The sequence below is a fragment of the Puma concolor genome, chromosome C2, assembly GCF_028749965.1.
Source record: "Puma concolor isolate L17-30 chromosome C2, mPumCon1.1.hap2, whole genome shotgun sequence".
Classification (NCBI taxonomy): Eukaryota; Metazoa; Chordata; class Mammalia; order Carnivora; family Felidae; genus Puma; species Puma concolor.
This window is the reverse complement of record NC_141675.1, coordinates 92,116,548-92,135,204: the sequence shown is the minus strand read 5'-3', so window position 1 is coordinate 92,135,204 and position 18,657 is coordinate 92,116,548. Positions and strand designations below refer to the sequence as shown.

Genomic DNA, 18,657 nt, shown 5'->3' with positions numbered 1-18,657 from the left:
CCTCTCTCTCTGCCCCTCCCGCGTTCATGCTCTGTCTCTCTCTGTCCCAAAAATAAATAAACGTTGAAAAAAAATTTTTTTTTTAAAAAAAAGAAAAAGACAAGAAAGCAGATTGATGGTTGCCATGGTTATGAGTGGTGGAGAAAGGAGGAGGTATGCCTCCATAAAGGGATAGTACAAGGGAGCCTTGTGGTAATGGAATATTTCCTTATTACACTAGAGTGACAGTTTTTACATAAATTTATACACATGATAAAGTTGCATAGAACTATACACATGCACATAAAACATAAAACTGGTGAAATATAAATAAGCTCTATGGGTTATACCAATCTCAATTTCCTAGTTTTAACTGTTATACTGCAGCTGTAAAAGATGTTACCACTGAGGGAAAGTGGGTGAAAGTCACACAAGACCTCCTTTACAGTTTTACCAACTTCCTTTGAATCTTAAATTATTTCAAAATAAAACATTTAAAAAGTAAAGACACAACTCATTACCCCCAAAACAAATAATCCAGTTAAAAAATGAGCAGAGGACATGAACAGACATTTCTCCAAAGACATGCAAATGGCCAACAGACACATGAAAAGATGTTCAACATCACTCATCATCAGGGAAAAATGCACATCAAAACTACAATGAGATATCACCTCACACCTGTCAGAATGGCTACAATCAAAAACCAAAGAGGTTCCTCACAAAGTTAAAAATAGAAATACCCTATGATTTACTAATTGCAGTACTGGGTATTTATGCCCAAAACACAAAAACACTAATTCAAAGGAATACATGTGCCTCTGTGTTTATTGCAGCATTATTTATAGTTAAAGCCAAATTATGGAAGCAGTCCAGGTGTCCATTGGTAGATGAACAGATAAAGAAGGTGTGGTATATACGTATTCAGTGGAATATTATTCAGCCATGAAAAAGAATTAAATCTTGCCATTTGCAACATGGATGGAAGAAGTGAATATAATGCTAAGTGAAATAAATCAGATAAAGATAAATACCATATGATTTCACTCACAATGCAGAATTTAAGAAACAAAACAACTGAGCAAGGGAAAAAAAGAGAGAAACTAAGAAACAGATTATTAACTACAGGTTATCAGAGGGGAGGTGGATGGGGGGATGGATGAAATAGGTGAAGGGGATTAAGAGTACACTTAGCACAATGAGCACTGAGTAATGTATAGAATTGTTGAATTGTATACATTGTATTGTATACGTGAAACTAACGTAACACTGTACATTAACAATACTGGAATTAAAATAAAAAACTTGGGGCGCCTGGGTGGCGCAGTCGGTTAAGCGTCCGACTTCAGCCAGGTCACGATCTCGCGGTCCGTGAGTTCGAGCCCCGCATCGGGCTCTGGGCTGATGGCTCAGAGCCTGGAGCCTGTTTCCGATTCTGTGTCTCCCTCTCTCTCTGCTCCTCCCCCGTTCATGCTCTGTCTCTCTCTGTCCCAAAAATAAATAAACGTTGAAAAAAAAAAATTTAAAAAAAAAAATAAAAAAAAATAAAAAAAAAATAAAAAACTTAATTTTAAAAAGTAATGGGAAAAAACCCAAAATGTTAATCTTCACTGAATATTAAACAAATACTAATTCAAACACCAATGAGGTATTTTTATTAACCAAATTAACAATTTATGTTTTGTTGGAGTGGGGATAATAATGCTAATGAGTATACAAGAAGAACAGTACGTTCATATGGTATTGGTTGGAGGATTATGAATGGCTATAACCTTTCTGGAAAGCAATTTTCCAACTGTGAAAAGCTTAAGAATGCTTAAACACACCCATTCTAGCCAACTGCTTATTTCTCTATGTGCTTAGTAATTTCTCAGTTCATTCAGCACCTTTGTTTCCAGGCTCTGGGCTACATGTTAGAAATTGCCAAAATGAGTGACATGATTTCTCAAGGAGCTCAGTTTAGTGGTAAATATATCAAATATGACGATTTTTTAAAAATAGCAGTGAAGTGTGTGAGGTTCCAAAGGAGAACAAAGGTAACTGCTTTCTATTTGTCTGTAGGCAGTATGTCTTGAATAAGTGCCAGAGTTTGGAGTCAGTCTGGCTGGTGTCAAATAATAAGTAGTTAATAAGTAGTTTTCTGTTTACCAGCCATGTCACCTTGGGGAAGCTATCTACTTGTCTGAACTTCAGTGCCCTCATCTAAAAAATGTGGTTATGAGTGCTTTTTAATGCCATGAGACTTATAGGAATTTATAGTGGATATGAAGTCTCATGGAAATAACATGTTTTAGTCTTCATATTTTTTCTTTAAAATCTATTATTTTCTATATTTTAAATTGTCTTCAATTTCTTTAGCTCTGCCTTTTCTTATTTAGTTCTAGCAAATGGGTTTTTTTTTTTAAGTTTGTTCATTTATTTTAAGAGAGAGAGAATTCCAAGCAGGCTCCTCACTGCCAGCACAGAGCCTGACATGGGGCTCAAACTCACAAACTGTGAGATCATGACCTGGGCTGAAACCAAGAAGTTGGACGCTTAACTCTGAGCCACCCAGGCGCCCCATAGCAAGTGGATTCTTACCTAAAACCCAGAAGTCACTATAGTAAACCTGTAATTATAGATACGAGAAGGGCAGGCTCAATGCAAGTGAATAAGGTGAAAGCCAAACAACAAAGCCACTTAAAATATATTTTATGTAAGATAGGATGCCAAAAACATTAAAATAAAGTCCTGTCCTATAATTGGTAATTATATGTACCTTCATGAAGCTATGAAGCCCCCTTTTTAGCCTTCTGGATTTCCAATATGGTACATTTGGTAATGTCTGCTCTTAATTTATAAAGACTTGTTTGCCTATTAGTCATCATGGGTAACATATTCAAATTTGCACTTCTAATTCTAGAAGATATATAAACTACCACTTTTGCTTATTGTGAAAATGCTTATTCCTCTTCTGCAATAATTTCACTTTTAAGGATATAGATAAATAGTATGAGACATGAAAAAGATTTGTGCACACAAATGTTTATTGTTGCATTATTTAATATAATGAAAAATAAGAATCAACCTGAATTTTTCATAGTAGGTGAATGGTTAAGTAAATTAAAGATGAAGTTGTTGATAACGTGTGTGTGTGTGTGTGTGTGTGTGTGTGTGTGTGTGTGTGTTGATGACTTTTTAATGACAGAGAAAACATAAGGCTATGGAATTATAAAGAAAATAACGCATGGAAACAACATAGCAAGTATGTCAAAACAGTCATAGTGGTTACCTCTAGATTGACAGGATCATAGGAATAGGGTTTTTTTTTCTTTGAAATTGCTAAATCTTCAGTGAATTTATATTGCTCTGCTAAGCAGGATAAAATCAAGATAAAAAGCAACCTAGTAGTGAGGTACAGTCTCTGAGTCGGGAAGAGTAAACACAGAATGCCTACAGAGATCCTCAGATAATAGAATGTGATGCAGGCATGTAGTTTATTATACCCTCATGATGCCTGAATGGTGGAAGCTTCGTTACACAGCAGATGAACCCCATCTTTTTGTTTGTTTGTTTGTTTGTTTGTTTTAAAAATTTTTAATGTTTATTTTTGAGAGAGAAAGAGAGAGAGGTGGGGCAGAGAGAGACAGAGACACAGAATCCGAAGCAGGCTCCAGGCTCTGAGCTGTTAGCACAGAGCCCAATGCAGGGCTCGAACTCCCAAACCATGAGATCATGACCTGAACTGAAGTCTGACACTTAACCGACTAAGCCACCCAGGTGCCCCACAGATGAGCCCCATCTTGAGCAATGCTGCTGGTCCCCACTCTGTTGTCTTGTGTGCTGGAATGTGGTCCAGTACAACCTAATCTCATTTTTTGGAGAGAAGTTAGGGAGGTAGACTTATATGTGATATCTCCTGATTTTTATGTAATGCCTCAATGTCTGGAGGGGCTTGCTTGGCTCAGGCCTCCAATTTTGACCTCTGTTCTCTAGTGCAACAGAGGTTCAGAGGAGTGTGAGAACACTATGGATAGAAAGGTTTAAGAATATATTAAATTCCAGGCTATAGTGAATCAGGGCTAGAAAAGAGGGGGCTGAGAAAATTTGTTTATTAACTCATTCAGTAAAGTTTTATTTAATGTTGAGAAAATGAAGATGAATCACATAGAGATCCTATTTTGCAGCTATGAAGGGAGAAGGTTACATTATAGCTAGCATTTCTTATCACATGGCAGGCATTATGGCACATTCTATCATATATTATTTCACTTAATCCTTACAATTCCTGGAGGTAGGTACTATTATTATCCCCTATTTTCCACAACTGAAAACTAAATCTTAGAGATGTTAAATAACTTGTCCAGGTCGCATAGCTGATACAGAGCAAGGAGTCCAGCCACCAATCTAATTCTAGACCAAAGCTCTGAACAGCATTATGGGAGCATATATTATGGCAGACCAAGACAGATTTGTGGGTAGAAATATTTGTGCTTGGAGAGAGCTGTGTTGTATCAGGGCCCAAAACAAGCTCTGGCAGCCAAGTAATAAAGGTAAGAACTAGGGAGCAAGTGGTCTGGGACAGAGATTGAAAACTAAAGATTGGTAGACCAAAAATAGCATATAGATAGACAGTAATTTTTTTTTTAATTTTTTTTTTCAATGTTTATTTATTTTTGGGACAGAGAGAGACAGAGCATGAACGGGGGAGGGGCAGAGAGAGAGGGAGACACAGAATCAGAAACAGGCTCCAGGCTCCGAGCCATCAGCCCAGAGCCCGACGCGGGGCTCGAACTCACGGACCGCGAGATCGTGACCTGGCTGAAGTCGGACGCTTAACCGACTGCGCCACCCAGGCGCCCCATAGACAGTAATTTTTAAAAGTTAAAAAAAAAATAACTATAACTAGTTGCCAGTACTTTAAAAATCTGGAGAATTCACATAAATTTGGATTTCCACCTCCTCTGGGAAATCAGAATAACCAGTAACAATGGACCCTCATTCCCATATGGTAACAGCAGGTGAATCTGGAAGAGGCTGCTCAACTTCTAAGGGGGTAAAAGCTCTCCTTTTCCTACATAGCCTACTTTGCTCATTTATTTACATTAACTGCCAGGACCATGTACGCACTTGAGTCAGGAGTTACAAAAGCTAGGGATGTTTGAAAATATAGACCCAGCAAGATACTTCCCCCAGGGCACCAAATTTTAAGGCAGAAGCCATTTACATCTTCCCTTCTGACTGGGCTGGAAAGTGGTCCCAGGATCTTTGCTTGCAGGTTAGAAGGAAGTAGATTGGTAGAAAAGGGGGAACTTGATTGAAGGCTCAGTGACAAAGGTGGGAATTTGAGGGACATGGAGAATTGAGACAGCAGGGAGTATAAAAGTTAATACGCCTATGCAGTGGCTCACCCAAGATTCAATTTTCAAGAGGATTCTCTGACTTGTTAAGTGTTCATGGTCACCAGGAAAAAAAAAGTTAAAAAAAAAAAAAGGGAAAGCAAACCCAAACTCAGTTTCTTTAATGTCTCTAGTTGTGTTTTCACACATACAGGCAGAGTGATCCCTTTACACACACTTAGGTATCGATCTAAGGGTCCCATTCAGTTCTGGGGGACTTTAGGAAAAACATTTACTTGGATTAAACGAATTTGGGGCAGGTTACTTATTTCTCTAAGCCTGTTTATTCATCTGTTAGAAGGTTTCATAGTTTCCAATTTTCAGAGAGTAAGGATTAAGTGAGTGAATGGAGGAATATAAAGTGCATGGCTGACAGCAGGAAGGAAGAAGTGATTGCTGTGATGAGCAGGGATGGGGCTAGGAACCTCACATAGGTGTAGTCCCTGAATCTTTATAATGACCATGTAAATTAGGTATTATTTTCCCCCACCGAAAAAAAAAATGAGGAAATTGAGGTTTGGAGAGGTTTAGTAATTTACTCAAGGTTGCATAATTAGTAAAAGGTAGAGTGGAGAGACTTAAAAAGAGCCAAACCACACCAAAAAAGTACGCTGACATCTATCTGACATTCTAATGATAGTCATATAGCAAAATCAGCTAGAAATTGAAACAGATTCAATTCTATATCCTGCTAAAACTTGAGGTCACCAGCTGTGTGTCCCTAGGCAAGTGGCCTAACTTCTTTGAAACTCAGTTTCCTCATCTGTAAAATTCCTACATTTATTGTGGAGATTAAATGAAGCAATACACTTGAAGTACCTGGCAGAATACCTAGCTTATAAGTCATCAGTTAACAGATATTAACTTTAATGATGTTTGTTGGACCTGTTACTGCACTAAGTATCAGGAATGCAAAGGGAACTAAACATGTTCCCTGCTCTTGTGGAAGTCAGGATAGGACATCTATATAAGCAGGGAAATTTTAACACAAGGAGGAAACTGTTATAATGAAAGAATAAATGATGTGATTTGGGAGCGAGAAAGATGTAGATATAGTGGAAAAGGAGGGAAGGATGGCGCGGAAGGTTCCAGCTGTGAAGTACAGAGTGACCTGGATCTCAAAGGAACAGTGGATGGAGTTCTGCATACAGAAAAGGCAGGAAAGGCATTCCAGGCAGAAGGAATAGCTTGGGCAAAGACAAAGATGGCAAAAAGTCCTGAAAGGTCTAGGAGGGTCAAGGGTCAGTGAACAGTTCTGGTGTGACTAGAAGGTAAGTTATGTGGGTTGACTGATAGAAGCAGAAGAGAAAAGTTGGGTTCAGGCTGTGAAGGCCTTTGTGTGTCTTGCTAAGAAGTATGACCACTAGTCCATGAGGAAAAGGGAGCAAGTCTTCAAAGCGAGGAAGTTTCATAGTCAGAATGCTTTTGGTGAAAAATAATGATAGGGTAAAGGATAGTGTAAGGGATCCAGCCAGGAGATTGTTGCAGTAGTCTGGACAGGAGGTGACAGAGACCCCAAAACTGGCCACCAATGAAATGGAAGTGGGTGGTAAGGAAGAGGAAGTGAAGAATGACATAAACATAATGTGTGAAGTCCATGGTATGAAAATGGCTTGGTCCCTTACTTACCAAAGGACCAAAACAAAAACACAGAAAACCTCTTTTAAAAATAATCTCTTTTGTTTGTATGCAAATAGGCCATGCATAGTGAAAACGCAACTCAAGTATGATGACAAATACAATATTTTGTCTCCAATCCTTGAATTGCAAAGATCAAATTGGTTTACAAATGCTGTCCTTTTTTTAAAAAAAAAAAAATTTTTTTTTCAACATTTTTTATTTATTTTTGGGACAGAGAGAGACAGAGCATGAACGGGGGAGGGGCAGAGAGAGAGGGAGACACAGAATCGGAAACAGGCTCCAGGCTCCGAGCCATCAGCCCAGAGCCTGACGCGGGGCTTGAACTCACGGACCGCGAGATCGTGACCTGGCTGAAGTCGGACGCTTAACCGACTGTGCCACCCAGGCGCCCCTCAAATGCTGTCCTTCTTAAGAATTCCAACTCCTCACATTAAAACCGTAGCCAACAAGTACAAGGCTTAGTTGACATCATTTCTGATATTAAACCAGATTTGAGGAAAGCTATTTAAGGCACTTTTCAAAAGAGACCATCCTTTACTCACATGGCGGAAGAGTAGGAGGAGCGGCATCTTATTTTACTGGAAATTTTGTTGTTGTTGTTCTTAAAATGCAGGGTGCTAGTTTATTTTATAGATTTAGAAATTAATTAGCACTTAGTATTTATCTTCAGTATTTAGAATTATTCAAGAAATATCAAAGGAATCTGAATTTATTAGTAAAAGGTTTAATGTCATTTGCCAAATGGTATGTTTAGTTTTTATTTAATTTTTACTTTTTATTTATTTATTTTTTAAATATAATTTATTGTTAAGTTAGCTAACATACAGTGTATACAGCGTGCTCTTGGCTTCAGGAGTAGATTCCCATAATTCATCACTTACATACAACACCCAGTGCTCATCCCAACAAGTGCCCTCCTCAATGCCCATCACCCATTGTCCTCTCTCCCCTGCCCACCCCCATCAACCCTCAGTTTGTTCTCTGCATTTAAGAGTCCCTTATGGTTTGCCTCCCTCTCTGTTTGAAACTATTTTTCCCCTTCCCTTCCCCCCTGATGTTCTGTTAAGATTCTCAAACTCCACATATGAGTGAAAACATATGACCTCTATCTTTCTCTGCCTGACATTTCATTTAGCATAATACCCTCCAGTTCCATCCACGTTGTTGTAAATGGCAAATTTCATTCTTTCTCATTGCCAAGTAGTATTCCATTGTATCAAAAACAAATAATCCAGTGAAGAAAAGGGCAGAAGACATGAATAGACACTTTTCCAAAGCAGACATCCAGATGGCCAACAGACACATGAAAAGATGCTCAGTATCGCTCATCATCAGGGAAATACAAATCAAAACCATTGAGATACCACCTCACACCAGTCAGAGTGGCTAAAATTAACAACTCACGCAACAACAGATACTGGCGAGGATGTGGAAAACAGGAACCCTCTTGCACTGTTGGTGGGAATGCAAACTGGTGCAGCCACTCTGGATAACAGTGTGGAGTTTCCTCAAAAAATTAAAAATAGAATTACCCTATGACCCAGCAATAGCACTAGTAGGAATTCATCCAAAGGATTTAGGAGTGCTGATTCATAGGAGCATATGTACCCCAATGTTTAGAGCAGTGCTATTAACAATAGCCAAATTATGGACAGAGCCCAAATGTCCATCACTGATGAATAGATATGGAAAATTTCTTGTAAGTGGCAACATGTCTAAGTGGTGGTGGACCTTTAGAATCTTCCAGATAAAGGCATGTGAAGGGAGCTACAAAATTACACCTGGTGGTTTTGTACCACCAACTTGAAAATTGCAAATCCAGGTTGATAAATACGTATTTTAAGGGTTCCCAGAAGTCTTATGTTCGTTGCTTTTGGTTACAAAGATGCCACAGGCATTGTGTGTGCAATGCCCCCTCCTTCGACCCTATTGTGAAATGGAAGCTTTAAAAAATCCAGTGGTTTTGGTTTTTTGTTTTTTGTTTAACAAGCTTAGTCATATTGGCTGTGTTCTATATGCCCCAATCTATTTTATTTTACTTTGTAGAGCACATTTTATTTATGTTCTTATATAAATATTTTGCATAAAAAGGTGCTTTCTCAGATTATGCTTCCGTAAAATTGAAATATGCTGCCATTTATTAAAATGTGTTAGTTTTGTTATGTATTATATTCCCTCCTCTGCACAAATAGGAAAAAGCATAAGGACTTTACTCTTTAAGCAACTTTTATACTTAGAATATTACCTCATTTTATTTCTTCTAACTAAGGTTTAAAGGAAATGGCAAATGTCAGATGCTTTGTGAAAGAGATGACAGTTTCTCAGAATGCGTAAGGGCATATCTTTAAGCAAATGGGCCACTTTAAATTCAGAGATCACAATCTTGTGAATTTGGGTTTAATGTTCCCAAGTAACACTAAAGATCGAAATAATATGTTTGGAATCATATATTTACTTTGTTGAATTCTGAAAAGTGCCATCACTGATGTTGGTAGTTTATTGGCATCAATTTTTAAACTTGCTGCTGTATGTATTTCATTCATCTTGGAAAGATTTTACGTGGTTTTGTTATTTGTTAACTAACAGGCCATCTTTTGTATAAACTCTCAGAAGTCCTGAGATTCTCTAATTGAGATTCTTGTATTGTAAACATTACTAAATAGCTAGAATATAGAATTATTAAATTAGAAGTTAAGTATCACTTTCATCTACCCTTCTCTCAGAGTGAGTTCTCTGCTGTACCATCTGTGACTGACAGTCATGCAGACACAGTGACCATTTAAAATATGAACCGAAGGAGAACCAATATTTCTTAGAGAAGTCTATTCCTGAGTCAGAGGGCCTGGGGAAATTTTTCTTAATTGTGACCTATACAACCTAGTTAATATCTACCACATGCTCTTCAGATGTTATTTAATCATTAGTAACTGAAGCTGTTTTTGTTGAAAATCACTTGTTGGCAGGCCCCTTAATATTACCAGTTTGGTATAGGTCTCCTGCACTCACCTTCAGGCTCTTGCAGAGCAGGGACCCTCTGCTTTTCCTTGTATCCCAGGACCAGCCCAAGTCCCATACTTAGTTAGGGCTGGATAAGTATTTGTTGAATGAATGAAGGCAAATTAAAAAGTAGAAATTGCAAATGGTGCAATTACATCAGTGGATTTTAAAGTATTATTAGAAAGTGGGAAATAATGTTAAGATACAAAGATGGGTGGAAACAAAGGTAAAGAATAAAAATATGTGCTTTTGTGTGTCACTAGAGTCTATAGTATTACTAGTTTCCATGGGCATCCTGGAACCACTCCTGAAGCTCTGCCCAGTCCCTTTTATGAAGTGTCTGTACACATAGCTGGTGGGAGGGGGGCTCCAGATGTGGTCTTGCTGCTATAATCCTGATCTCTAGTGTCCAAGGGGGCAAATGGTGAGTTCCTCAGTTCCCCAGGCTATAGTCCTTCTCTGGCTTGGCCTTATTTCCTGATCTGTGGCCCCAGTTCCCCATTGCTCCTTAGGGCCTGTCCCCCAGTGTCCCCCAGGACCTTATTTCACAGGGGCAAACAATGAAGTATCTCCACTCACCACACTGTAGATATCACACTTCCCAGAAACTCCCAATTCTGACTGTGCCACAGCACACCTCCACCCCACTCTGCCATGTCTCCACCAGACCACTGACCACTCTCAGACCCTGGGTTTGGGATGGCTGGCTCCGTACTAGCTGGGGTTGCTGTCCTTAGCCTGAGCTACACAGAGCCACATTCTTAATCTTCACTTGCCCATACAGCTAAAGTAACAGATCATGTAAATGCCACAGTCATCCCAGGTACAACATTACTTGTTTTTCTAAAATGTGCACATCCTGATACTTAGCCTTTTGACAATTTTTCCTTACCCTACCTTTTACAACATGCAAATGTAATTTTCAACCCACATAAATTTTGTTGCTGAAGTTTAGGTATGTTTTATTAAGCCACCATTTGGTTTTGAGAGAAAATGCAGACAAGGATCTTAAGTAGGATCTTGTAAATAACTGTTAGTGTCCTTTGCCTTTCTGACTTCTCCTTAGAGGACATCTAGGCAAAAGTGTGTCACTGAGTCCTAGTTTCTGTGTTCAGAAGTTGATCGAATATAAATTAAGAAACAATACACGTTCCCTCTTTCTTAACATGCATGAATGATGGGTGTGAATTTGCATCACGAGAAAGTGAATAAAATAAGATACCCCAGGGCAGCCAAGGAGACCAAACAAACCAACTCAGGACTAGAGAGGAGACTGCGCTAGAGGTTGTAAGAGTGAGGATCTCCCCCAACCTTGGTGACCCTCTTCTAGGATGTAAATATGGAGGCTGTAAAAGTTTGGCTGAAAGAAAAAGACTCAACCTCCAATGCTTAACTATATAAAATTGCTTTTAAGCGTAGGTCAACATTGTATCTCCGCCTCAAAGAAAAAAAGAAGCTTACTACATTTCTAAGAATGTTCCTCCAGAAACATGGAACTGAAAGCTATTTTTTTATTGATCTGGCCCTTAGAAAACAATGGGACTTTTTAATGTACGCAAGGAACTGACATGAAAATTTATGATTCTGCACCAGAAAGATGCAAAAAATGTCAAAATAGAGGGCAGAAATACAAAACTAGAGATGTTTCGCAGCAATGTCTTATGTATGGCATTTGATTACAAGTGTGCAACATGGAGAAGCGAACCTCTGGACCGTGAAATTGATGCTAATTTTTTTACCCACGGGGTAGAAGCCCTCTAAAATGTCATGTTATTAACTTAGTTGCTTTACCAGGAATCAGTGCTTACGTAGTGTGTGTGTATGTGTGTGTGTGTATGTTTTTAATTAATAGACTTTATTTTTTTAATTTATTTTTTATTTTATTTTTTTAACGTTTATTTATTTTTGAGACAGAGAGAGACTGAGCATGAATGGGGGAGGGTCAGAGAGAGGGAGACACAGAATCTGAAACAGGCTCCAGGCTCTGAGCTGTCAGTACAGAGCCTGACGCGGGGCTTGAACTCACGGACCGAGAGATTATGACCTGAGCCGAAGTCGGCCGCTTAACCGACTGAGCCACCCAGGCGCCCCTAGACTTTATTTTTGTGACAGTTTTAAATTTATAGAAAAATTGAGCAGACCATACAGAGAATTCCCATATACCCTCTCCCCTGCACATAGTTTCCTCTGTTATTATGATCTTGCATTGGTGTGGTATATTTGTTAAGGAATCAATATTGTTAATTAAAATTCACACTTTACATTAAAGTCCCCTCTTTAGGTTCTACAGTTCTGTGGGTTTTGACAAATTTATAACATATATACACCATTAATTACAGTATCATGCAGAAAGTTTCACTGCCCTAAAAATCCCTTGTGCTCCTCTATTCATCCCTCTTCACATCCTCTGGCAACCACTGATCTTTTTACTGTCTCAATGATTTTGCGTTTTGCAGAATGTTTTCTAGTTGGAAACATACAGTATGTAGCCTTTTGAGGTTGGCTTCTTTCATTAAGCAACATGCATTTAAAGTTTGTCCATGTCTTTTCATGGGTTGATAGCTCATTTTTATTTATTACTGAATAATATTCCATTGTATGGACATACCACAGTTTGTCTATCTATTCACTTATTGAAGGCCATCTCAGTTGCTTCTACTTTGGAGCAATTATGAATAAAGGTGGTATAAATATGCATGCACAGGTTTTTGTGTGGACATAAGTTTTAAACTCATTTGGGTAAATACCTAGGAGCATTATTGATGGTTCACCTGGTAGGCTTATGTTAAGTGCTATAACAACCTGCCAAAATGAGTTCCAGAGTCCCTACATCATTTTCCATTCCCACCAGCAATGAATGAGAGTTGCCATTGTTCCACATCCCTGTCAGCATTTGGTATTGTCAGTTTTGTTTTTTTGTTTTTTCGGGTTTTTTTTAGCCATTCTAATAGGTATTTAGTAGTAGCTCATTATGGTTTTGATTAGCAATTCCCTAATGACATATGATACTGAGCATCTTTTAATATGTATATCTGTACCATCTGTGTATCTTCTTTGGTATGGTGTATGATCAGATCTTTTGCCCATTTTTAGACTGAATTGTTTGTTTTCTTGAGTTTTAAGGGTTCTTTGTACGTTTTGGATATCAGTCCTTTATCAGTCATGTGTTTTGCAAATATTTTCTTACAGTCTGTGGCTTCTCTTTTCATCCTCTCAGCAGTTAGTGTGTTTATGTTTTAAGGATGAAGGGTACATTGAAATACAATTTTATAACAGCAGTAAAATAAAAAATTCATAGCAAATGTTTTATGTTCTCCCTCAAGCAGTATCAGAGAACCCTGTTTGTGGACCCAGAAGAGTTTCATTAAAAGGGAAAAGTCAGGTTCTGGGGACAGTGGTTGTGGCTTCCTGCACTCTGAGAGGTTGTGCAGCAGGGCTGGGAATAAGAACAGGACCACCCTGTGCTGCGTCACTTCTAAATTAAAAATAACTTAGGAACTATGAATAGGGTATGAATTTCTGTCCATGAATCCAAGTATGTAAGAGATGGCCACTTCCCATGTTTCCTTTAATTCAACCTAATCTCACCTGTGAAACCTATTCTACCAGTTGGATAGGGGATTCCATCTTGATCATACAGGGATGCCCTTTCCTTCTTACAGCCCAGTCATAATTCAGGAAGCTTACCTAGTGCCTAGAAGGAGGAAGGGCCTCAAATCCCAAGACCGTTTTGGTTGCTATTGGCAACCTCACTGTCTAAACCACGGTGGTCCGTGAAGTCTGGCAGCTCTCCACCCCTATGCCACAGTGGGAAATGAGGTTATCTCCTGAGGCCCATGAACCAAGTGCACTGCCTCTGTAGGCATGAGCCATCACTCCCAAAGCTGTTATCCCCTTGGGAGCACTGAGAGGGAGTGCTTTGTTTGATCCCTCTGCTCACAGGACCCAAACAACTCTGCCCTTCCTTCCTCTTGCATCTCAAAAGCACTCTCTTTTCTCTTCCCTTTTAGGACATCTATATTATCTCTTCCATGAGCTTTCACAAAAGTCCAAAAGTGCCTTTGACTTTAAGTCACTTCTGCTTTCTCCCCTGCAAAAATCTATGTGTCAAGAAATCTCAGAAAACAAATGCTAATTAACATTTCGATAAGTAATGCCTCTATAATTATTTGTGGAAATTATTTTGTCCTATATTAGAACCACCACCACCTAGAATATTTTTAGAGTGCTTCTTGACTGGTGGCCATGGGAAGCCGTTTATGTATAGCAAACAAATATATAGCTGGAATTGGAAAATTCAGCTAAGTGTTTGGATCTTTCCAAATGCCCACAAGTTTCTAGCTTTGCCCTTCCACCCTCAGAGTAAATCCTAACCATGTGGTCCCAGGGGAATATCTCTTCCCCCAACCCAGCTACCATCTATAGCCACTCCCCTCCTGCTGCTTTTTCTTGTAGCCTTGGCCTCCTCAGACATGAGAACATCTGGGAGTGAGGCATGGAGGAAGCAGCCCCACACAGAAAGCAACTTTCTGAGGTTACTGGTAACTTCCTCTTCACTAAACACAAGGAACTGATTTTCTTCATTTTGTTTAACCTCATCTCAGCATTTAATACTGTTGACCACCATCACTGCTGAACCCCGTGCATGCTTGGCTCTGATGACTCTTGGGTAGGCCTCCTTATCAGATTTTTGAGTGGCACAGGATTGGAAGGATGACTAGTACAATGAAAGACATAAAGAGGATTCAGAGTAATTTTGATTGGCTGAACACTGACGTACAAATAAGATGGGGCCAAGAGGTGGTGATATGACATGACATTTGAAAAAAAAAAACATGGTCAGCCACTCCACTACAACTGTGTACAGGCTAATTTGATCTCTGACTCATTAGTGAAAGTGATCTTGTCACTATCCATTTCATTCTGTAAGCCCTTTCTGCAAAGAGGTATGTTGACACATTCAGGGAGACAGGTGCCAGTGGGAGAACCACCAAGCTGGTTAGGGTTCTAGAGACCACATTATATGAGGAACAGTTGAGGACACTGATAATATGTAGCTGAGAGAAAAGACTACTGAGGAAACTTATGATATATCTGTTTTCAATTGTTTGGAGGGTTCCATGTGAAGGGGTAAAAATACATATCCTGGCAGTTTTAGAAAACAGGACAGGGACACTTATGGGACTGGGGAGTGAGTGGTGGGAGATTTGGGATTATTATAAAGAAGACCTTTCTCTCATAGCTGTCATATCAGGTAGTGAGTTTTCCAACATAAGTAAGAAAGCAAAGACTGGACATCCATCTATTACAGATAACACTGAGGGGAGTCCTTGCTTCAGTGAGAGACTAAAATGACTTTTGAGGTCCCTGAAACAACCTTGCAATGCTAATTAGTTCATAGAATTAAAGAATTCCGTGACACCGAATTGTCCTTTATTTCTGCTGCCTGCCTCACTACTTATCTTCCATTACTTCTGTTACTGTGCATTGGATACTACTCTAATCAGGACCTGAAATAAGGAGATGAGAGAAGGGATATGGAAAAGAGAAAACAATAAAACTTTTTTTTTAAATAACCTACCGTATGCCAGGATCTGTGTGAGGCACCATATACATGTCTTCCTATTTAATCCTCACAACAAGCTTATGAGACATTTAATATTACCTCTGTGAGGAAACTAAGGCTCAGAAATTAAGTGACTTCCTCAAGAACACACAGGTATTAACTAGTGGGCCAGAGTTTGAACAACAGGTTTGAACAAACACAGAGTTTGAACTCACCCTTTATTTTTGGTAAATAATACTGCTCTTTAAAATTTTTAGTATTTATATAAAGATTCCTTTTAAAATAAGTCAAGATTAAAATGAATGCATAAAAAATAATACAGATTTTTACATGGATATGAAGTGGTACTAGTAGCTAGAATGACTGAAGTTTGGGAGATACTATTCTAAATATTTTGATAGCAAGACTTCCCAATTTAGCCTATCTGATATTTTGACTGCTGAGTAAGTATAAGGAAGAGAAGGAAACTTGAAAACGGAGTGGTATGTAAATTAATTCTCCTGTGCTCTGATACATGGGTAATTTCATGTGTTACAATAAGGAAACTAAATGGACCCTTTCAAATAAAAAAAAATATATGATTGTAAAATCCAGAGGAAAACCCCAGGTGGTGCCTATCCGAGTAAAGGATGAAGTTTCCAAGGTATGCACAGAGAATCGCTGAGAGGAAGTGAAGACCCTATGAGTCAGGGCCCAGGACCCACATAAGAGCCCTCTGGGTTTGAGAGACCCTGGATGGAAGGTGAGGAGTTTACAGACCTGTTTTGGGAAGAATGGTCATCACCTTTCCAGTGATTAAGGATCAACTTTGCGCAAAGGTCAAAGTCAGAACTGTAAAGTCTGTCAGGAAGACAGAAAAGTAATAACGAAGACTAAATAGCTGCATACCATGCTCTGTGCCAGGTGATGTACATGCAAGATCCCATTTGTTTTTCAGAACAGTGCATCAAGGATGCTGGTCACATTTCCTGGATGAGAAGACTAAAATGGGGAGATGTTCAATAACTTGTCCAGGGCTCGGTGGTCAAGCCAGGGTTTGACCTTGGACTACCAGTTCCAAACCTGTGCTATGCTACTTCCCCTGCACCACATGTCCTTGCTTGGGCGCTCTTCTCAACCCAGACAACAAACAGCTCTCCCTTTGCTACTTTTAATTTCTCTAGTCCTGCAGGGCCCAGCTAGCCACCAAGAGATCAGAGGAGGCAGGTTCACAGGGAGCTGTTTCTCTCCCGAATGCAAATGCTGCAGGCTCAGAGGCACATAAACGCCTGCCCGCCCCCCTCCCCACTGAGCAGAGGGCTTTTCAGGGCCTGATTGGATCAGGAAAAGAAGCCATACATTTGGATCAGGATTATATGTGTGAAGCCTGCCCCTCTCGAAGCACTAGGTTTGGAAAAATCCACTTGGCATTCACACACCTATCACTCTTCTGCTGGTGACCTGTCCCCAGACTCGAGTACCACCCACTTCCAGGAATAGGGGCCAAATTTTCTACATTAGGATAATTAGGATTAGATGAGGATAATTTAAAAACAAGCTGTGTATGTTAATTAGCTTCTAGCAGGATCCATGGAGATATACTCAAATGAATGGTTTGTAGGGGGGTGGGGTGAGAAGAAAAATACCCAGTCTCTGGGCTCTGTGGTTGCAGACTGCCTCCTGCAGCCCTGCCAAGCCGGAAACAGTACCTGGTACATGGCTGCTGCATAAAACACTTGTTAAACTGAGCTGAACCTTCACCTATGGGACTCAAATGCTACACTCCTGGATCTCTGTTAGTCTTTGTCATGTTTGTGGCTGGACTGTCTTTGGGGAGTTTCCTCAGGGCTTTACATTCACTCACTCTCCGCCAGTGCATTTGTAGTCATTTTCATCGGTGGAAATGCCCACCTGCCATCAGAAGTTATCTGGAACCAGCCCCTGTCTGTGGTGCTATTTCTTTCTTGTCAGTTCCCCTTTCTGCATTTGAGTTCTAGTCTCAGCCCTGACATTATTTCTTTCTCTACAAAGAGCGTTAGGAAGTTATGGGGAGCTCACAAAGGCTCCTCATCGTTTATTCTTAACACCTTGTTTCTGTGTTCCTCGGGAATGTCACTGAGCTTATACATCTGGTCTCTGGGAGCTGCAGTGGATGGGCATTTGTGACAGGTATGTTCTTATGAAGCTTGTATGCTTTGGGAGCTTGGTGTCTGATAAAGCTACATCTGGGGCAGATGTTCAGAGGTTGGGCTGATGGCTGGCAAGGGAGTGGGTAAGAAGGGTTGTGGAATACATGCATAAAACTTTTGACCATCAGGCTTGATTCTGAGACTGGCTACATTGGAGGTAGGACATTATAGAAATGTGTCTCTTCCATCCAGATCCTGTGTCTGCTTTCGTGAGCTAAGAGACAGGACAGGCAGGAAACAGAAGGCACCACTTACCAAACAACCAACAGCTGCCCTTGGCCTCAGGGTGCTGGGGGCTCCAAGGATCTCCACTGCAGGAGAAGGTATCCAAGGATGCTGGCCCTGCCTGAGCCCCTTGTGCCAGTGAGAAGTTCAGAGAACTGGGGCAAAACCCACAGCTTCTGCAGTGGTCTCTGCTTTCTTATTTGGCTTTTCTCTTCCCGTCTCTTTGTCTCCATTTCTTCTTCCCATCTAAATGCCCCCCACAATATTGGCTCCTCTTGGCACCAGAGACCAATAGCTCATTTGAAAAGAAAGTCTTAGGTCCAAAAAGAGCCCATGCAGTGGTTTCTCGTGTTCTGTATACCATGAACATATTTGCATTTGCAAATAGGCTTAAAATAGTGCCTCCACTAATAGTTATTTAAGGAGAGACAGGTGAAAATAATTTTTGGCCAAGGGAACTTCCCACTCCTCTCAAATTGTAATAACTAGGGAGATGATCTATTCCTCTGGCATGCAACCTCAATCTTGGGACTAAGGCTGTGGACTTAAATGAGTCTAATTATGTGCACAAGCTCACAGTTCTATATTATTTCATCTGTTTGCTGTTGCAGGTACCATTGATACTATTTACATGAGCTATCCTGTGTATAATGGAAGCTTTTTATAAATCTCTGTTCATTAGCATGTTCTAAATGTATCTGAG

The 18,657-nt window shown here is 39.8% G+C and overlaps 1 protein-coding gene across 3 annotated transcripts in view; it reads left to right on the top strand.

Annotated features, from left to right (window-relative positions):
• The window catches only part of CD86 (CD86 molecule), a 68,914-nt gene that overhangs the window by 8,139 nt on the left and 42,118 nt on the right, over positions 1–18,657 (top strand). The window contains exon 1 of one of the 3 annotated variants that reach the window (XM_086675282.1): positions 17,480–17,709. The exons of 1 other annotated variant lie outside the window; for it this stretch is intronic. In XM_086675282.1, the coding sequence (XP_086531408.1) occupies positions 17,693–17,709 (17 nt within the window). In that variant the 5' untranslated portion in view covers positions 17,480–17,692. Of the gene's footprint in view, positions 1–17,479; positions 17,710–18,657 lie in introns of those variants that run through there. One more of the 3 variants, XM_025912886.2, reaches the window with a different exon arrangement.